The sequence below is a fragment of the Eschrichtius robustus genome, chromosome 18, assembly GCF_028021215.1.
Source record: "Eschrichtius robustus isolate mEscRob2 chromosome 18, mEscRob2.pri, whole genome shotgun sequence".
In the NCBI taxonomy this organism is placed as follows: Eukaryota; Metazoa; Chordata; class Mammalia; order Artiodactyla; family Eschrichtiidae; genus Eschrichtius; species Eschrichtius robustus.
This window is the reverse complement of record NC_090841.1, coordinates 1,870,811-1,893,316: the sequence shown is the minus strand read 5'-3', so window position 1 is coordinate 1,893,316 and position 22,506 is coordinate 1,870,811. Positions and strand designations below refer to the sequence as shown.

The following is a 22,506-nucleotide window of genomic DNA, read 5'->3' as shown; positions in this document are numbered from 1 at the left end:
CCCTTTACATGAACTAGAACACCTGGCTTAGGGCCTGGCAAACAGGCGTTGTCCATCTGCTTTCGTCACTAAAGAGGAGAACGCGGTACGGGGAGGTGAACGTCCACGCCCTGGGCAGGGATGAGTGCCTGCCCTTCCTGTGCTCCCTCCGCGGTAAGGTCCATACCAGAGGCCAAGGTCGCGGACTCACTCAACAGGGTCATCTGTCTCCCTTGAAATCTGCAAGCAGCGAAACTTGAAGGTTCTTTAATGATTACAGGCGTCAATGACTACAGCCGTTGTTACAGCCGTTGTTTAGATTCGCCAGGTATAAACAAATCCTGGAAATTTCAGTAGTTTTTGCCGGGCACGGAGAAGGTTGTTACCCGTTCACGACTCAACCCTAAATTTGGGTTTCAAATCAAACTGACACACTACACGGCTTCCATCCTAAATCACACGCACCTACGGTTTCCATCTCCGAAAACGGAGGGCTTCCGCCCGAAACACGAGCAAATTATTTCAAAGCGCGGGGGTCCCAAGAGGAGAGGCACGTGGGGCCCCTGAGGCCACAGCTCGGGTGGGCGCGGTCGCCCCGCAGGGAGCCTCCCCCCGAGAGCCTCAGTCCGCCCGAGCCGCGCCACGCCCGAGCCGGCCGCCAGGAGGCGCTGCGCACCGCGCCTGCGCGCTCCCTCCGCTCACTTCCGCCGCCCGCTACCCCGCCCCTTCCGCCGCCCGCCCAGCAGGCCACGCCCGTTCATGCCCCGCCCCCACGGCGCGGAGACCCCCGCCCCCGGCGGCGGTCGACGCGGACGCAATGCGGGGCGGGGCGGGGCCGGGCGCGACGCGGGGCGGGGAGGGGTCGGGGCGGAGGCGGGGGCGGGGCGCCGAGCCGCGGGGAGTGCCGGAGTAGACGCTGCTGCTGCCGCTGCTGCTGCCGCCGCCGTCGTCGCCGCCGCCGCCGCCGCCGGGGGTCTGGCGTGCCCCGCCACCCCGGGCCGCTGGGTGCCGAGGCCGCCGGCGGAACATGGCGCCCTGCACGTTCTGGCGCTGCTGCCAGCGCACCGTGGGCTGGGTGCCGGTGCTCTTCATCACCTTCGTGGTCGTGTGGTCCTACTACGCGTACGTGGTGGAGCTGTGCGTGTGTGAGTACCGGGCGGGGCGGGGGGAGGCCCCTCGGCGCGGCCTCCGGCGCCGGGCAGGCGCGCTCGGTGGGCAGGGCGCTCCCCCGCGCCCGCCGTGTGTCCGCCCGAGCCCGGCCGCGGGGCCCGGTTCAGCCCGTGTGTTTCGGGTCGGCGTCCAGCTTCTTAGACACAATGTGCTTGTGAGGCGAGGGAGCGGCGGCCGCCGGGCCCGGCCTCCGTGTCCCGGCTGTTTGTGGAGTTGACGTTCCCTCCGCCTGGGTTCCGAGGGCGTTCTCCTCGGCCCTGGGCCCTGAGCGCAGGCGGAGGGTCGTCGCGGGGAGCCCACGCGGGGCCCGTGGTCCAGCCGCCGCTCCCCGGACCCGCCGGGCTCCTCCGCGTCGCTCGGCGTGTCTGCCGCTCCTGTCGGTCCTTGCTGGGAGCTCAGGACCAGAGGCTCCGTGCTGTCGGTAAACCCGGTCCCTTGGTCCCCCAGAATGATCTCGTCTGGGTCTACGCTGAGTCCGCAGTTTTCTAAAGGGCCCAGAAGTGTATACCTTAAGTGGAGAAAAGGCACAGGAGGTAGATGCTAATTGTCTGAATGGGAAGAAGTGGCACCACCCACTCTACTTGGAAGGGCAGAATCGGGACCCTCGGGTCAGGGCCCTGCGCTGGTACAGCTCGCGAATAAGTACTTGGTTAAAACCGAGTTCTGCACGTGGAAGAGACTGCTTTGGCTCAGAAGTTTTGAGGGTAGGTTTTTAAATGAAAATATCCACCTTTGAGAAAGTTATTTTGTACCTATAAAACATTTAATTTTCAGGGAAACTATCCCTGCAAGTAGGTCCAGAATAAATTAGTTGTGGAATACATTTCCAAATAATAATGGAGTTCATCTGTTGCATATGATTGTTTAGTTTCATCCTTTCGGATACCAAAATGTTTGCCGAAAATGTTTGCATCAATTAAAATTGACCAGATTTAGGTATTTCTTAAAGCTACTTCCAGAAAGTGGTCATGGTCATGGGACTCTCAACAGCTTGTGATGATACTTTTACCTTCTTTATTCGACTGCACCCCTCTGGCTTGCGGGATCTTAGTTCCTCCAACAGGGATGGACGCCGTGCCCCCTGAAGTGGAAGCCCAGAGTCCTAACCATTGGACTGCCAGGGAAGTCCCATACCTTATTTACTCCGAAGTGGGAATAAGATTTATTCCACCAATCTTATTTAATTCTATCAGAAGATTATTCTCTCCCTCTTCTAATTCCATAGTGGTTTTAAAGTAAAGGTTCTGAAGCTTTACTTGAAAATGTGTGTTTATGTTGAAACTGCACATTTAACCTGTAGATGGTTATCATACATATCAAAAGGTGACATCAAACACAAAGGGAGGGACTTCCTTGGCGGTCCAGTGGTTAAGACTTCACCTTCCAATACAGGGGGTGCGGGTTCCATCCCTGGTCGGGGAGCTGGGATTGGGATCCCACATGCCTTGCAGCCAAAAAACCAAAACAGAAGCAATATTGTAACAAATTCAATAAAGACTTTAAAAATGGTCCACATTAGGACTTCCCTGGTGGCGCAGTGGTTAGGAATCTGCCTACCAATGCAGGAGACACAGGTTCGAGCCCTGGTCCAGGAAGATCCCACATGCTGCGGAGCAGCTAAGCCTGTGCCCGCAACTGCTGAGCCTGCGCTCTAGAGCCCACGAGCCACAACTACTGAGCCATGTGCCACAAGTCCTGAAGACTGTGCACCTAGAGCCCGTGCTCCGCAACAGGAGAAGCCACCACAATGAGAAGCCCACGCGTCGCAACGAAGAGCAACCCCGCTCGCCACAACTAGAGAAAGCCCGTGCGCAGCAATGAAGACCCAACGCTGCCAAAAATAAATAATAAATAAATAAATGTATTTAAAAAAAAAAATGGTCCACATCAAAAAAAAAAATCTTAAAAAAAAAAAAAACATGAAGGGAAAGGAACGTGCATGTGCTAGTAGGGGGGAACATTCCATCGCTCTCCCCTTTACCCCTTTCATGCCTCTGAGCATAGGTGTCGCTACAGATGAAGGGAATGAGACTGGTCCTTTGGTCGGTCACACAGCTGTTGAGTGGCTACAGGGGTGTGACCCACATCTTTCCACTCTGCATATAACTTCTCGTGAGCCAAGAGGGTCACTGGAACTGTAATTGTTCCGTCCACAATGGGGAATTGGGGCGGAGCTAAGTGGTTGCCCTCTTAGGAGATCAGTTCGGCTTTAGGCCCGTCATTTAGAGATTACACCCCCAGGATTTCATTAAGTTAAAACATTCTGCAACAGTTAAGGCCCAAATGCTTGGCAGAATTTTAAAATACTCAGTGGTGACAGGTCTTACGTAGGGACTGCGTTTACTGCTTCTAAGTTATCAGACATTAACTAGGGAGCGTTTGGGAGCTCTGCAGTGTCACTGGCCTACATGGTGGAGCATAAAAGCTCATTCACTCTCATATTAAAACTATCCTTTATACTACTTACGTATAATTTATGTTTGCATAAGCACAGATCATCCTACCGAGATATATCAATGTATAACTTTATAGGAGCTTTAAACTGAGTGAAGTGTGAGTTTTATTTAAAGTGCTGTTTCAATAATTTTTACAGAATTTTCTCAGTTTCTGGTGTTCTTTATCAAATTAGATGGGAGAGAATGATAATTGTATCTTTAGTTGTGGTAATTTATTTAATTCTCATAATAACAAAAGTTAAGTGATTTGTGCAGGGTCATACAACTAGTAAATGGCATAACCAGAATTGGAACTCAAGTGGTTTGGCTCCAGGGTCCATGCTTTTATATTTAACTACTGTGCAAGAGTAGTGTACTTGATTATCCAGATCTAGACACTCAGGGCAGATTTCAGTCTTATCTATAGTTATTTATATAAGGTAATTTTTTCCTGAAAGATAGTAGCTGAAGGTTCCTAAATATCTCAGATGGTAAAAATGCATGGCCCACTGCAGGACATTTGAAAAAATAAATTGTTTATGAGAGGCCCTTGTTTCAGCCTAGCCTCTATAACTTCTTAATTCTGCAATTCCATACACATACACACACATATACACATACACGTAGAAATATATATAATCAGCAATTCCTATTACTGGTAGGAGTAATATTGAGGATAAAGTTGAGTAAGAAGTAATGCATCTGAGATGGCCATCTCACAGGGGTGAAAAGCGGAGAAGTAACGATGGAGTAATTGGTAATATTGGTCCTTGATTTTAAATTAAACTGAAATTCTTCGTTTTTTTCCTCAAGGCTAATATTCAGACATATGAGTTTAGTTATGGGTGGATTGACCAACTTTTCCAGCTTGGTGAAGCTGGTTATTGTTGGGGAAAGTGCTAATACAGTTTCCTAGGATTTTCTCAGGTCGTTTGGAGCTGTTAGTAGTAGATGTGTGCCTCTTATTTGGCATTTAGCTGATCTGAGACCTTAAAGAGATTTTAGAGATGATCTAATTCAATCCCTTTATTTTACTTCTGAGAAAACTATTACTTGGAAGAGCTGTATGGTTTGTCCAAGGATGGATATGCCTTTTATCTTTTCTCAGAGAGGATACGTACGATAGAACGGTAACCTCTGAATCTATGTATCTAATAATTCCTATGTCTCCTGATAGTTTCTTCAGATTTGGAAAGAGACAAGATGAATAGCTTAAACATCAACCTTGAGCACTCTGTCTTGACACAGTTGACTCCAGTGTATTTTATTGATTTCAAAAGAAGCAGCTTTTGATTTCACTTATTTTTCTCTATTGTTTTTCTGTTTTCTATTTCACTGATTTCTTGTCTGATATTATTTCCCTTTCTCTTTCACTTTGGGATTAACTTGCTCTTTTTCTAGTTTCTCAATATGCAAATTGAACTAATTGATTTGAGCCCTTTTTTAAGTGTTTACTCCTATTTATCTACCCCAAATACTGCTTTATTCACATCCCGTGAATGTTGATATATTGTATTTTCATTTAAATTCAATTAAAATTATTTTCTAATTTCATTTTTCATTTCACTTTTGACCCATAGGTTATTTTATAAGTGTGCTATTTAGTTTGCAGTTACTTGGGGATTTTTCAGATCTCTTTTTGTTACTGATTTCAAATGTAATTCCATGTGGTCAGAGAACATACCTTTATGGCTTGTCCTTTACAATGTATTCAGCCTTGTTTTATGGCCCAGAATGTGGTCTGTCTTTGAAGCATTCCATGTGCATTTGAGGAAAATGTATTCTGTATTCAGCAGTGTATTTTGTTGTTTGTTGCTGGGTATTCTGTTATGTCATAATGGTCCATAAATGTCAGTTAAGGCAGGTCGGTTGATAGTGTTCGAATCTTCTGTGTTCCTGCTGATTTTCTATTTGTTTTATCAGTTAATTACTCAGAGAGGTATAACAATAATTGGATTTGTCTCTTTCTCCTAGTAGTTCTCTCAGTTTTTGCTTCATGTATTTTGCAGCTCCGTAATGAGGTACAGGAAATGTTTCGGATTGTTGTGTCCTCTTCATGAATTGACCCTCTATCATTATGAAGTGACTTTCTTATCCCTGGTGATATTGTTTGCTTTGAAATCTACTTTGGCAGATATTAACGTGTCCACTAATCTTTCTTTTGGTTAGTATTAGCATGATAATGTCCTTTTACCTTCACCTGTTTAATCGTCATATTTAAAATGCATTTCTTGTGAGCAGCATATAGTCGGGTCTTGCTTTTTTAATCCAGTCTGAAAATATCTGCCCTTTCTTTTCTTTTTTTAAATTGAGCTTTAATTGACATACAACATTCATTTCAGGTGTCCAGCATGATGAGTCAGTATATGTATGTGTTGCAAAATGATCACCACAGGAAGATCAGTTAGCACCCGTCACCACACATAGTTGCAAAGTTCTTTCCTTGTGATGCGAACTTTTAAAATTTGCTCTCTTAGCAACTCTCAAATACGACGATAGTCACCGTGCTGTACCATCTCTGCCTTTTAATTGGCCTGTTTTGACCATTTGCATTTAACGTGATTGTTGATGTGGGTAACTTTAAGTCTTATCATTTGCTTTTTAAAAAATCTGTCCTGTCCTTTTTTCCCTTTTCCTCCTCGTCCTGCCTTCTTTTGAATTAATCAATTTTCAAAAGATTTTAAATTATTTTGTATGATTCTGTTTTCTCTCCTTTGTTGGCTTATTAGCTGTATCTCTGTTATTTTAGTGGTTGCTTTAAGGTTTACAGCATACATATTTAATTTATCATAATCTACCTTCCACTGATATACCAGTGCACATACAGTACCCTATAAAAGCGTTGTTCTATTTCTTCCCTCGTAGCCTTTATGCTGCTGTTGCCAGCATTTTATATGCTATGAAACTAACACTATATTGCCATTATTTTGTTTAGACAGTTTATTATCTTTTAAAAATATTTAAATAAGTAAACAAATCTTATATGTTTACCTATGTAGTTATCATTTCTGGTATACTTCATTCTTTTTTATAAATCCGTATTTCCAACTGGTGTCATTTCCTTCTGCCTGAGGGCTTTCTTTAACATTTATTGTAATGCAAGTCAGTTGGTGATAAGTTATTTCTGCTTGTGTATGTCTGTAAAAGTTTTTATTTTGCCTTTTTTTTCAAAAAGCAACTTTATCGAGGTATAATTTACATACCATAAAATTTATTCATTTGTAGTGATTTTTAGAAAACCAAGTTATGCAGTCATTACGACCATCCATTTTTGGAACATTTTTTATCACCCCAGTCAGATCCCTTGTGACCATTTGTGGTTAATTCCTGTTCCCATCCCCAGTCGCAGGCAACGCTAATCAACACTGTGTCTCTGCATGCCTTTTCTGGACATCTCATATAAATGAAGTCAAACAGTAAGTGGTCTTTTGTGCCTGGCGTCTTTCACATGTTTTTAAGGTTCATCTGTATTGTAGCATATATCAGTATTTCTCCCTTTATTCTCTACTTCACATTCTAATTTGTATTTTTCTGTTTCTAAAATGCAGTTTTATTTAAGAATATATTTCTAGTAAGCCTCCACAGATCACTTGTGCATTGAATTAGAATATAAATAAAAACCATACACTTTATTACGTTTAAGTATTTTAAAAATCCTGCTTTTAAGGTTTATAGTATGGTTGGGTCCTATTCATCTTTGTATCCACTAGAGAATCTAGTTACTAGTAGACTTTCAATAAATATGTGGTGAATCGAATTGGAATCATACTCCTATAAACTCACTTGAATCATGTTTGAATGTGTTGAACAGACATCCACCATAACAATTAAATTATAATTACCAACATATATTTCAACATTCTTTGGGGTTAAAGGCTACATGATATTGCTTATCGGTTCTGCAGTCTCTGTTTTGGATTTTGAAACAGTGATTCTTTGAAATTATGATGATACTGTTTTGAAAAACTCTGGCTCCCTAAATCTCATCCTCAATAGAGGACATAATTATAGGAATGACATGAATTAGAGTATTTTTTAAAACGTTTTAATTTTGTTATTTCATATCTGTTTTTAGATACAGTGTTCTGCAGACTTCATTATTTGCATTCTTCATTATCTTGGCCTTTTTCTTTTCTATCTTTGAAGAACAGTTTTTTTTTCCTTATGACTGCTAGTGATTTAATCTGTCCTGGTAGCATTTTCTGTTGATGCTAGAAAGCAGATTGGTCTGAGAGAACTCTGTAGATAATACCCCAAAAAACCCAAGCCCAAACGAACAAAAAGAGCTTTTATATTTTCTTCCATATAAACTGAACCTTCTTTGGGCCTTTACTGCTTTCTTATAAGTCAAGGAACATGGAAGAGGTGCTGGACAACTTAGAAACCAGGTTAGACTATTTGGAAGAACAACATTATGCCCTAGTCACATGGATAAAACTTTTTTTCTCTGCTGGTCACTTCCACTTTGTGGCAAAGAAGACATCGCATGCTGAACTCCAGGCTCTGATGTCTGTTTTCTTGACATCTCTGCTCAGATATCTTAGAGGCATTTCAGACTTATTGTCCAAAACAGAACTCTTGTGAGTTTTTTTCTCTCTGCTGAACTGCTCCTCCTATCTTAGCTCGGTAAATGGCAGTTTCATCCTTTCAGTTCCCTGGTTATAAAGTCATTTTACATCCCATTGATCAGCAAATCCTGTCATCAAGTGTACCAAAATCCAGTTGCTTCTCACCACCACCACTGCAGCTATATTTCTTCAAGCCACCATGATCTCTGTCGTGTGTAGTAGATTGAAAAACATGGCCACAATAATTTGTACTTCCTCCCCAGAGGTGGAGTCTTTTGCCCACCCAGTGAATCTGGGCTGGCTTTGTACCTGCTTTGACTAGTAGAACGTGGTGGGAGTGATGTGTGAGATCCGGAGCCTAGGCTCAAAACAGCATGCATCGTCCATGTTAACTCTTCTGGAACATTCCGGTCGCCGTTCAGGCTAGACCATGTGGAGAGAGAGGCCAAGGCAAGATGAGTTAAGCACCAAAGCCCCTGATGCGTGGATGAGCTCCTGCCCTGGTCTAGCTGCCTGTTGACAGCAGCTGGTAGAAAAACAGCCCAGCTGATCACAGCCTGAACTGCCGATCCGCACGATTGTAGGAAATAATAAGTGGTGGTTGTTTAAAGTCACTAAGGTTGGGGGATTTCCCTGGTCGTCCAGTGGTTAAGACTCCACACTTCTACTGCAGGGGGCGCGGGTTCAGCCCCTGGTTGGGGAGCTACGATCCTGCATGCTGTGCTGTGCAGCCAGAGAAAAAATGATAATAAAGTCACGAAGTTTGAGGTGGTTTGTTATGCCACATTATCACTTATATTATTGTAGCACCCTTATATCTTGTTTCTTCCTCCTCATTTCACCCCGATCTTCCCACCTGTACCCTGTCTTCCACAAAGCAGCCAGAATGATCCCTTTAAAACTAATAGCAGATTGTCACTCCTCTAATGAAAACCTTGGCTGGCCTCCTCTCTTGTTCAGTGGAGCTCCTAACGTCCTTACCATGGCCTCTTCCCCTCATTACTTCTCTGACATAATTTCCTTTCCACTCTTTTAGTTGTTCTGCAGCTGCCACACTGGCCTCCTTGCTGTACCTTTTTACTTGTTGAATGATCTTAATAACTTATTTATCCTCTCTGAATTTGTCCCTATGGTATAAAATGGGGTAACGCCTGTCTTACAGAATCATGTAACGTTCTTAGCAGAGTAGGCTTTCAAATGTTACTGGGGGTGGGGAGAAATGTAAATAGCCGCGAGCATACTTTTTCTTGCCTTCCCTTTTTCGGCAGGAAGTGTTTTTGTTTTTTAATTCTTAGAGTTGTGTTCCCCCCATGCCCACACACAGTCTTAAGTGAGTGAAGGAGCACATTCTCACACTGTTTAAAAAACTGGCTGCATTTGAAGATCATATTGTAAAAGTGGGTTCCTGTTTTGCTATGAGCTTGTGGTAGTGTCAGTAGTGTGCATGTGGGAGAACTGTTGTCAAAGGAGGGGAGCCCACCACACCATCATCACGTGGGACTTTAAGAAGATTAGTACCTGGTACTATTCCTGGGAGCAGATAAGCTACACAGATTTACATACTGCTGAAACATGCAGCACATCTTCTTGAGCAGATGGGCACCTACACTTAAATAACTGAAATAGTCACAAATAATGGGGATTATGGTTTTATGAAGAATAGATTTCTCTAAGACAGAGATCCATAAGTCTTGATGATAAAGATTTTTTTAAATTGTTCTTAAAACATTTCTATTCTCTCTGTTCTTCCACTCTTCTTGGTGCTGCATTATACACACTAACGTGAACTTTGGCCCACCCAGTTGGAATCATAGGAGGAACAGTTATTATTAACATACTAATTGAACAAACATGAGCTTATTAAATGTGAAGTCTTCAGGGAAGCTTTTTAAACTAAGTGCTTGGAAAGGATATCATCAGCACCTGAAGGAAATAATACCAACACACCAAAATGTTAGCAGTGTGTGTCATTGGTGTAAGCGTTAAGAAAGGAGGTGTGGCGTCGTGGCTGTGGCACACATCATGGACACATGTGCCCTGGCCTCCTAACAGTCCGCTCTTCCCCCACCCTCCAGAAAGCCAGAGTGAATCTTTCAAAGCCCAAGTCAAGATCCTTAGTCCTCTGCATGCTCCAGTGGCTTCCTCCTTTGCTCTTAATGAAATCCAGAGCTCTTTCCGTAGCCTGTGAGGCCCTAAGTGCCTTGGCCCGCCCCTGCTTCTGACTCATCTCTTCCTTCACTCATTCTGCTTCAGCCAGCCAGCCCTCTTTGCATCTCTCAGGCCTTGCATGGTCCCACCTGAGAACCTTTGTACTTACTGTTCCTTCTGCCTGGAATGCTTTCCTCCCAGATTTCCACAAGCCTAGCTCTCTCACTTCATCTAGATTTCTGTTGAGATATTCCCCCATCAAAGAGGCTTTCCTGACTACCCTATATAAAATAAGTACTTCCTCTTTCACTTTCTCCTTACCCTGCTTTGTGGTTCCTCATAGCACTTATTAATTCTTGACATGCAGTTGTTTGTGTTTCTCTCCTGATAAGTGTGTTCACTGCTTTATTTCCATAACCTAAAACAGGTCCTGTGTAATATGTACTCAATAGATTCATTGAATGAGTGAATTAATTGTGTTTCTGCCACTTCCCGTCCTAGCACAAGAGGGAGAATTGGAATATATTCACATAGTAGATAACCCACAATTTCAAATACAGATACTCTCCTGACCTTAAAAACATCTCTGTGTTTATTTCAACCTAAATAAAATGTGAATTTTGTTTAAGAAAAAAAAAATCTCTATGTTATTTTAGTAATGTAACAAACATAGAATGTTTACAGTGTTCCGGGTACTGTATTTGACATTGTGAACTCAAAAATGTATAAATGCACATTGTCAGATTCATTTGGACTTTATATAATAGTCTCTATCATTATTTTCACAGTGCTCATTTGCACATTACACATTTTAAGAAGCCCTGCTGTAACTAAGTATGTAACTTTGTTTAATCCAGTATTTTTCTAAATTCTAAATTTTTCTAAATTGCACACACACAAAATACTTAATTTCCACTAAAACCAGCAGTAAATACGTATCACTATGTCCATTGCTATGTTTTGAATAACATTGTATTGACAAAACCAGTTACCACATTCAATCAAGAGAGAATAATTAGAAGCGTAAGACGTTGGAAAGGAAGAGGGAAAGCTATTTCTACATGCAGATAACGTGATAGTATATGTTGAAAAGCCAAGAGAGTCAATAACAGCAGAACACCTAAACAAAAGGAATTGAGTAAAATGGCAGGATATAAATTAGCAAACAAAACTGAATACTTTCTATATGTACACAATAAAGAAAATAATGAATAATTGAAAATATGGTAGAAGTCAAGTTTCCATTTCCAATAACGTCAAAAAGATAAAATACTTAATAAACTCAAGAAAAATGCCATCTATAGGAGGAAAACATTTCTGAAAAACATAGAAGTAGACTTGAACAAATGGAAAGACATTACGTATATCATGTTCATGAATAGAAAAACTCGGCATTACAAAGACTTCAGTTCTCCCCAAGTTAATGCATAAATCCAGTCCCAGTAAATGGTTTCTTGTTTTGTTTTGTTTTTTTCTGGCACTAGACAAGTTGATCCTAAGGGTCACATGGAAAAATAAACAAGAAAGAGCAACCAAGAAATCCCTGAAAGAATGATAAAGAGCACAAAACTCCACCTGATTTTAAACCACAAATCTCTATAATTTAAATTGTGAGAGCAGGGGGTGTAAATAAGAACTCTCTCTACTTTCTGTTCAGTTTTGCTATGAACCTAAACTGCTCTAAAAAGTAAAGTCTGTGGGGCTTCCCTGGTGGTGCAGTGGTTGAGAATCTGCCTGCCAACGCAGGGGACACGGGTTCGAGCCCTGGTCTGGGAAGATCCCACATGCCGCGGAGTGACTAGGCCCGTGAGCCACAATTGCTGAGCCTGCGCGTCTGGAGCCTGTGCTCCGCAACAAGAGAGGCCGCAATAGTGAGAGACCCGCACACCGCGATGAAGAGTGGCCCCCACTTGCCGCAACTAGAGAAAGCCCTCACACAGAAACGAAGACCCAACACAGCCATAAATAAATAAATAAATAAATAAATAATTTAAAAAATAAAATAAAATCTGTTATAAAAATTGTGTACCAATTGTGTGGACAGACATATTGGCCAATGGAACAGAATAGAATGTCCAGAAATAGACAGTAAATATAGAAATTTAGAATAAAGTAGCACCTCAAATCACAGAGGAGAAGGTGGGACAACTGGATACTTATTTGATAAGAGATAAAATTGGGTCCATATCTCACACTGTATTCCAAGATAAACTACAAATGGATAAAAAATTTTTTTCTTATATTTTACACTTTTTATTTTAAAATAATTTTGGACTTGTGAAAAATAGTACAAAGAATTTTCATATATCCTTCACCCAGATTCCCTAAAGGTTATTATTTGCTACATGCTTTATCATTTATTCATTTCTGTCTCTGAAATATTTGAGAGTAAGTTGCAGACCTTATGTCCCTTTACCTGTAAATACATCAGTGTTCTAAAAGCAAGAGTGTCTTACTTAGTCTGTTTAGGTTCTTTAACAGAATACCATAGACTTATGGTGGTGGCTTATAAACAGTAGAAATTTATTTCTCACACTTCGGGAGACTGGAAGTCTTAAGATCAAGGTGCCAGCAGGGGTCTGGTGAGGGCTCACTTCTTGGTTCATAGATGGCCATCTTTTCACTGTATTGTCACATGACGGAAGGAGTGAGGGATCTCTTTCTTATTAGGGCACTAATCCCATTCATGAGAGCCTCACTCTCATGATGTAATCCCAAAGGCCCCACCTTCAAATACTATTACACTGGGCATTAGGATTTAACATGAATTTTGGGGGAACACAAACATTCAGTCTATAGCAGAGAACATTCTCTTATATAATCAGAGTACAGATATCAAGATCAGGAAATTAGCATGATAAAATGCTACTCTCTAATCTGTAAGCCTTACTGGGACTTCTCCAGTTGTCCCACTAAACCGTTGTTCTGCTCCACAGACCAGGCCAGGCTCACACATTGCAGTTAGGTATCAGGTCTCTCTAGTGTCCTTTGATCTGGAAGAGCTCCTCAGTCTTGTTTTGTGTTTCATGACCGTGACATTTTTGAAGAGTATAGGCTTCTTGTGTAGAATGTCCGTCGAATTAGGTATGTCTGATGTTTCCTCATGTATACATTTCTAGCGTGAATACCGCAAAAGTAATACTGTGTCATTGATTGTACTGTCTTGGGAACTGTTTACTTTGGTCACCACGTAAGCTGGTATCTGCCAAGTTTCTCCATTCTGTAAAGGTACAGTTTTCCTTGTAATTAATAAGTATTCTGGTAGACCCAGACAACCCACACATACCCGTCTTTGAGGAAGGACTTGCTCAGTTGTGGCATGTGCAGTCAGCAGACAGCTTCCAGCAGTCAGCTCTCAGCTCGTTCAGTGTGACTCAACTCACCCAAGGTCACACCCTTCCTGGGCAGTGGCATGCAGTGCTGAGTGAGAAGGGGTGGACTTCTTCAGAGCTCCCTGCCTGTGGCCAAAGCTTGAATAGGCCTGCACTATAGTGAGATGTCTACCTCTGCCCAATTCTGCTTCCCCCACTTCCTTTCACATGTGTTGATCCCTAGTGAGTATCTTGCACCCCAAACTCTGTCTCAGCACCTGATTCCAGAGAACCCAACCTAAGACAAGTATCTTTGTGGGAAAATCTGTTCATGATTACTTGCACTTACTCTTTTTTAGCATCTGTTGAGGACTCTTGCTTGAAACAATTACTGTGCTGGTTGCCAAATGGTGATTTTTTAAATTCTATGATTTCTTCTACATTTAATAATTAGAATTAAACCGAAAGGAAGAGCTTTCCCTCCTCCCCATTTATTTATTTATTTATTTATTTATTTATTTTTTGATTGTGTTGGGTCTTCGTTTCTGCAGTCTCTTGTTGCGGAGCACAGGCTCCAGACGCGCAGGCTCAGTAATTGTGGCTCACGGGCCCAGTTGCTCCGCAGCATGTGGGATCTTCCCAGACCAGGGCTCGAACCCGTGTTCCCTGCATTGGCAGGCAGATTCTCAACCACTGCGCCACCAGGGAAGCCGCCCATTTATTTATTTATTCATTCATTTACATCGTCGTGCTCTCATGGATTCTTATTTTATGGGTTATAACGTATCATTTATTTTTTATAAATTTATTTTTTATTTATTTATTTATTTTTGGCTGCATTGGGTCTTTGTTGCTGCGTGCAGGCTTTCTCTAGTTACAGTGAGCAGGGGCTACTCTTCATTGCGGTGTGCAGGCTTCTCACTGAGGTGGCTTCTCGTAGCGGAGCACGGGCTCTAGGTGCACGGGCTTCAGTAGTTGTGGCACGCAGGCTTCTGTAGTTGTGGCTCATGGGCTCTAGAGCACAGGCTCAGTAGTTGTGGCGCACAGGGTTAGTTGCTCCGCGGCATGTGGGATCTTCCCAGACCAGGGCTCAAACCCGTGTCCCCTGCATTGGCAGGCCAGTTCTTAACCACTGCGCCACCAGGGAAATCCCTGTATCATTTATTTTTGTTGCTCAAATTGTCCCAGATTTAGCCAGTAGGAGCCCTTTTAGTTTGGTTTCTGTGTCCTTTTGACATGTCGCCATCATTTTTCTTTCCTTATCTTCAGGTGCCAGGAGATTTTTTTTAGGCTTCTCTGATACTTCTCCTACCCCTGGAATCTGCCATTTCAAAATGGACCAAATCTGAATATAAAAAATAAGAACCTTCCAACACTAAGAGAAAACATGGCTGGATGATCTTACAACCAGGGAGTGAGGAAAGCCTGATTAAAAAAATTTTTTAAATGGATGTGACATAGACAGTTCATAGGGAAAAAAAACAAAAATGGCTTATAAACATATGAGAAGATGCTTACCGTAATTTATTTAATGCAAAGTAAAATTACCCTGTAGTATCAAAAGTCTGAAGATATTTTATTGTAGAGAAATAAGCAGCCTCATGCATTGCTTGTAGGAGTATCAAAATGGTACAACCCCTATAATTGAGTTTGGGGAAAGCAGACAGATTTACTTTCAGTCCAGTAATCGCACTGTTAGAAACCTACACTGAAGATAAACTTCCACAAGTAAACAACACATGCATAGGGTTATTCATTGCTGCACTGTTTGCAACAGCAGAAGATTGGAGACAACCCAGATGGCTATCAATAGAGGCCTGGTTGTATAACTGGAACACCCACACAGTGGAATACCATGAAGTGCTTTAAAAAGGAAACAATGGTTGTCTCTGTGTACTAATGTGTAGTGATTTCTAGGGTATAAGTGAAAAAAGCAAGGTGTAGACCAAGATATTTAAAGGAAGAAATTAGAAATACATACTTACTTGCTTATTTTGCTAAAAGAAGTAGTGGAAGGATAAAACAAACACTAATAAAAATGATTATCTGGGGTGAGGGGGTGAGGAATGAAAGCCAGGCCTTTCTGAGTACCTTTTTACATAGTTTTTTTTTAAACTTTTAAACATTTATATTTGTTACATATCCAAAATAAAAATAAAACAAGGGTAAAAGCAAACTGTAAAATTTGAAATCATGAAACAAATGAACTTAATTTTATGAAGTTGGTACTATAACTACACAGAGGAAAGAATTCTTTCTAGTGAGTTTTGAAAGTAACACAGGACTCCTTAGTTGGATGTAGTTTAAAGCCAAAACAGAATAAAATAAAAGAACTGCAAAGAAATCTTAAACTAGTATGTAGTTTTTAAACTGTTTTATGTACATTTTAGGATAAACTGAATAAATAAGTAAATTACTTAGGAACTAAGATTTTCATTGTGAAAGTAAAGAGATACAAATACAATGCCAAGAAATTAAGAAAAAACTCTGTAATGTTCTATTTGAATTGGAAATATCAGTGTGAATATAAATATAAATGTATAATACTCCTTTTGTAACCCAAAGGGCCTAAAAGCAATGAAACTCCAGTAGCTGTGAGCACCCTGAGAATTCAAAGCTTGGTTTCTAAATATCATTAAAAGAAACCAGTGGCCCTTGAAGAAGTGGCTAATGTCAGGTCCAGGGGAGGAAAATATAAAATGAGCCTGGGACATCTTGTGCTGTGCAAGGAAGTGCTCAGAGACAAATGGGATGATCAGGACGCTACAGGAGTCAGCTGGAAGAGGCATTAGCCAAGTGGGGCAATTTGAACATAAAAATAACGAGTGTACTTGATGACACATCTAGTAAATAAAATCCGTAAATTTCTGTATTGATATTCAAGAAGAGAAAAACTAAATGTATTTGCTAACAATGGAGGTGAATTTTTAAAATTTATTTATTTTTGGCTGCATTGGGTCTTTGTTGCTGCGCATGGGCTTTCTCTAGTTGCGGCAAGCTGGGGCTACTCTTGGTTGCAGAGCGCGGGCTTCTCGTTGCGGTGGCTTCTCTTGTTGCGGAGCGTGGGCTGTAGGCGCAGGCTTCAGTAGTTGTGGCACACGGGCTCAGTGGTTGTGGCTCGCAGGCTCTAGAGCACAGGCTCAGTAGTTGTGGCGCACGGGCTTAGTTGCTCCGTGGCATGTGGGATCTTTCTGGACCAGGGCCCGAACCCATGTCCTCTGCATTGGCAGGCGGGTGCTTAACCACTGTGCCACCAGGGAAGTCCTGGAGGTAAATATTATACCAAATTTTTATTCTGAAAATGGGTAATTAAAGGGAAATAATTATATTTTTGTACTGCCTTTTTAGAATGATTCTAGTTTATCTCCAGTGAGGGAAAGCTCTTTACAGAAGAATGCCAGCTTAAAACTATGGAAGTAAATAATAGAGGGCTTTTAATGGTGATTTTCTAATTCTACAAAATAATAGATTCAGGCAAGGCATATCAGTGATGCTAAAACTGTTAGGGGAAGAAGATATTCACATACCCTTAACGTTTTACTCCACAGAAGATTCCATGATTGTCAAAGTGAAAAATGGACCTTTACAAAGGAGACATTTGGTGGTCGCTGCCTTACCAAATGGCCCAAACGTAGCATCACTGATAGTGACAAACTTAAATAATGTGTCTCCTGAGTATCTCCTTAAATACTATACAGTACCCAGATGAGTATTCTTGTCCATCCTCTCCCACCTGCTCCCTCAAATTATACTCAAGCCATTAGACTTTGAATGGAATGGTAGGAGGAGGAAGAGGTTGGGGTAGATGAAGAAGTGAAGGACACCAAAAAGAAACAAAGTCAGAATGTAGCACATTTCACAAGACATATGGCCTCTTCTCTTCAAAAAGTCACTGTCATTTGGGATTCTGGGAAGATGATGGTAACGGTTTATTATTTTTGAGTCTCCCCCAAATCACTGCATATAAACAGAACAACTTGAATTGTATCTACAACAAAACCAGTTTGCTAGAGAATGGGGATGAGCTTTAGACAGCCCAAATGACCACAGAGACAGCAACTTAAACTATGATATGAACAATAAATATGTACGTATGTTCTTATAGACCTAAGTGAGGAGGGTTATAAGTAAGAGAAAAATATAATTTGTAATGGTTATTTGCTCTAACAAATTAGATATGGTACAGCTATTAGAGAATGTAGAGCATATATGCAACAAATTATTTAAACCTTTCAGTAATCATATTACTGGCAGTACTAATGGTCTCATTGATTGAAATAATATCAGGCATCTTATCTGACCACAATACTATGAGACTAGAAGTCAACTACAAGAAAAAAACTGCAAAAACACAAACAAGTGGAGGCTAGAAAATATGCTACTGAGCAACCAATGGATCACTGAAGAAATAAAAAGAAATATGGAGACAAGTGAAAACAAGAACACAGTGATCCAAAATCTATGGGATGCAGCAACAGCAGTTGTAAGAGGGAAGTTTATAGTGATAAAAGCCTACCTCAGGAAACAAGAAAAATCTCAAATAAGCAACTTAACCTTACGAGAAAGGATGAGAAAAACAAGAACAAAACCCAAAGTTAGTAAAAGGAAAGAAGTCAAAAATCAGAGCAGAAATAAATGAAATAGAGACTTAAGAAAATAGAACAGATCAATGAAACAAAGAGCTGGTTCTTTGAAAATCGTTTTAAAAATTGATAAACCTTTAGTCAGACTCATAAGAAAAAAAGAGAGGGCCTGAATAAATAAAATCAGAAATTTAAAAGGAAGTTAAAACTGACACCACAGAAATACAAGAGATCATAGCAGATTATTACGAACAACAATATGCCAATAAAGTGGATAACCTAGAAGAAGTAGACAGATTACTAGACGTGTACAGTCTCCCAAGGCTGAACCAAGAAGAAATAGAAAATATGAACAGGCCAATTACCAGTAATGAAATTGAATCAGTAATAAAAGAAATCCCCAACAAACAAATGTCCATGACCAGATGGCCTCACAGGTGAATTCTACCAAATTTGAGAAGACGTAACACCTATCCTTCTCAGACTATTCTAAAAAACTGCAGAGGATGGAGTGCTTCTGAACTCATTCTGTGGGGCCAGTATCACCCTGATACCAAAACCAGACAAAGATACCACAAAAAAGGAAAATCACAGGCCAGTATCACTGATGGACATAGATGCAGAAATCCTCAACAAAGTATTAGCAAGTCAAATTCAACAATACATTAAAAGGATCATTTACCATGATCAAGTGGGATTTATTCCAGGGATGCAAGGATAGATCAGTATCCACAAATCAATCAGTGTGATACATGATATTAACAAATTGAAGAATAAAAACCATATGATCATCTCCACAGATGCAAAAAAAGCTTTTGACAAAATTCAACATCCATTTATGATAAAAACTCTCCAGAAAGTGGGTACAGAGGGAACATACCTCAACATAATAAAGGCCATATATGATAATCCCACAGCTAATATCATACGCAACAATGAAAAGCTGAAATCATTCCTCTAAGGTCAGGAACAAGACAAGAATGCCACTCTCACCATTTTTGTTAAACATCGTATTGGAAGTTCTAGCCACAGCGGTCAGAGAAGAAAAAGAAATAAAAGGCACCCAAACCGGAAAGTAAAACTGTCACTGTTTTCAGACTACATGGTACTATACATAGAAAATCCTAAAGACCCCAGCAAAAAAACTACTAAAGCTCATCGATGAATCTGGTAAAGTTGCAGGATACAAAACAAATATCAGAAATATGTTGCATTTCTATATAGTAACAACAAACTAACAGAGAAATTAAGGAAACTTGCATTTACCATCGCATTAAAAAAAACACAAAAAACCTAGGAATAAACCTACCTAAGAAGGTAAAAGATCTGTACTCAGAAAACTATGAGATACTGATGAAAGAAATTGAAGATGACACAAACAGATGGAAAGATGTATTATTTTCATGGATTGAAAGAATTAGTATTGTTAAACTGACCATACTACCCAAGGCAATCTACGGATTCAATGCAATCCCTATCAAAATACCAAGGGCATTTTTCATAGGACTGGAACAAATAAGTTTAAAATTTGTGTGGAGACACAAAAGACCCCAAATAGCCAAAACAATCTTGAGAAAGAACAGAGCTGGAGGAATCACGCTCCCTGACTTCAGACTATACTACAAAGCTACGGTAACCAAAACTATGGTCCTGGCACAAAAACAGACACATAGATCAACAGAACAGGATAGAGAGCCCAGAAATAAACCCACTCACTTATTGTTAATTAACCAATGACAAATGAGGCAAGAATATATAATGGGGAAAAGACAGTCTCTTCAAAAGTGGTGCTATAAAAACTGGACAGCTACATGCGAAAGAATGAAATTAAAACATTTTCTTGCACCATGTACAAAGATAAACTCAAAATGGATGAAAGACCTAAATGTAAGACCTCAAACCATAAAACTCCTAGAAGAAAACATAGGCAGAACACTCTTTGACATAAATTGTGGCAGTATTTTTTTGGATCTATCTCCTAAGGCAAAGAAAATAAAAGCAAACGTAAACAAATGGGACCTAATTAGGGGGCTTTCCTGGCGGTCCAGTGGTTAAGACTCTGCACTTCCACTGCAGTGGGCACAGGTTAGATCCCTGGTCAGGGAACTAAGATCCTGCATGCTGCGAGGTGTGGCCAAAAAAAAGGAAGGAGGGGGACTAATTAAACTTACAAGATTTTGCACAGCAATGGAAACCATCGATAAAATGAAGAGACAAGCTACTGCATGGCAGGAAATATTTGCAAATGATATGACCAATAAAGGAGTTAATATCTAAAATATATAAATAGCTCATACAACTCAACATCAAAAAAAAACCTGATTAAAAAATGGGCAGAAGACCTGAATAGACAATTTTCCAAAGAAGACATACAGATGGCCAACATCTGGCACATGAAAAGATTCTCAACATTGCTAATCATCAGAGAAGTGCAAATCAAAACCACAGTGAGATATCACCTCACACTTGTCAGAATGTCTATCATCAAAAAAACCACAAATGACAAATGTCGGCAAGGATGTGGAGAAAAGGGAGCCCCTGTACACTGTTGGTGGGAATGGAAATTGGTGCAGACACTGTGGAAAACAGTATGGAGGGTCCTCAAAAATTAAAAATAGAGCTACCATATGATCCAGCAGTTCTACTCCTGGGTATATATTCTAAGTAAATGAAAACACTAATTTGGAAAGATACATGCACCCCAGTGTTCATAGCAGTATTACTTACAATAGCCAAGATATGGAAGCAACTTAAGTGTCCATCAACAGATGAATAGATAAAGAAGATGAGGTATATATATTACAATGGAATACCACTTCATCGTGAAAAATAATGAAATTTTGCTATTTGCAACGACATGGATGGAACTGGAAGATATTATGCTTAGTGAAATAAGTCAGAGGAAGATACTAAATGTTATCCCTTATATGGGGAATCTAAAAGAAAAAAAAAAACTAGTCAGTATAACAAAAAAGAAACAGACTCGGAGATATAGGAGAACAAACTAGAGGTTACCAGTGGGGAGAGGGAAGGAAGGAGGGGTAACAACTGATGGAGGATTAAGAGGTACAAATGACTATGTATAAAATAAATAAGCTACAAGGATATATTGTACAGCACAGGGAATATAGCCAATGTTTTATAGTAACTATAAATGGAGTATAATTTTTAAAAATTGTGAATCACTATGTTGTACACCTGAAACATACAATATTGTAAATCAACTATACCTCAATTTTTAAAATGCTGATTTATAATTGGATCAAAAAATTAAATAAAAGGGATAAATCTAACAAAATATGTGCAAGGTTTGTGTATTGATCAGGTAAAATCTAAAGTGAAGAGATATGCTGTGATCATGGAATGGAAGACAATATTATAAAGATATCAGTTCTTTCTAAAGTGATCTATAGAGTCAATACAATACCAGCCAAAAATCCCAGCAGGCTTTTTTTTTTTTTTTTAATCAATAAGATGAGCTTAAAATTTATATGGAAATGCAAAGGACCTAAAATAGCCAAAACACTTTTGAAAAAGAAGCTGGAGGAGTCATACTGTCTGATTTCAGGATTTTCTAAAGCTGCTTGGAATCAAGTCAGGGTGGTGTTAGAGTGGGAGTGGACTATATAGATCAATGGGGCAGAATAGAGACTTCAGAAATAAACCCTTACAAATATAGCTGATTAATTTTCATAAGACGATCCAAGGTAACTCAGTAGAGAAAGTATAGTTTTGTTGGCTAACGATATTGGAACTATTGTCCATCTCTAGGCAAAAAAATTAACCTCAATCCTCACTTCATACCATATATTTTTAAAATCAGCATTTAAAATCTATTACAGACCTAAATGTAAAACCTATAAACCTTATAGAAGTGAACATATGAGAAAGTCTGTGTGACCTTCGGTTGACAAAGATATAGAGAAGAGCCATCTTTAGAACTGGAAATTTTAGAACTGAAAAATACAATAGCCAAATTAAAAAACTCATAAAAGTCTGCTCAGTAGCAGAATGGAGAGGGCAGAGTAAACATTCAGTGAACTTAAAGATGGAATAAAAATTACCCAGGGTGAACAACAGAAGAAATTAAACTGAGAAATAAAGATGAATAGATCATCAGGGACTTGTGAAACTATTAAAAAAAAAAAAATCTAAACTGTGTGTCATCAGAGTTCCAGAAGGAGAGAAGAATGAGAGTGTGGCTGAAAAAGTACTTGAAGGAATAATAGCTTAAATTTTTGCAAATGTGACAAAAGACGTAAACCTACAGGTTCTAGAAGCTGAGTGAATGCTAAACAAGATAAAGAAATCC

The 22,506-nt window shown here is 40.3% G+C and overlaps 1 protein-coding gene across 4 annotated transcripts in view; it reads left to right on the top strand.

The window, feature by feature from the left end:
- The first annotated feature begins 910 nt into the window (after positions 1-910).
- Positions 911-22,506, top strand: part of ZDHHC20 (zinc finger DHHC-type palmitoyltransferase 20) — a 70,923-nt gene continuing 49,327 nt past the window's right edge. For 2 of the 4 annotated variants that reach the window (XR_011071033.1, XR_011071032.1), the window contains exon 1: positions 911-1,124. Coding sequence is in view for 2 of the 4 variants with exons in the window: in XM_068526751.1 (XP_068382852.1) it covers positions 1,007-1,124 (118 nt within the window). In the remaining 2 variants the exon portion in view is untranslated. The remainder of the gene's footprint in view (positions 1,125-22,506) is intronic. The other 2 variants (XM_068526751.1, XM_068526750.1) reach the window with 1 other exon arrangement.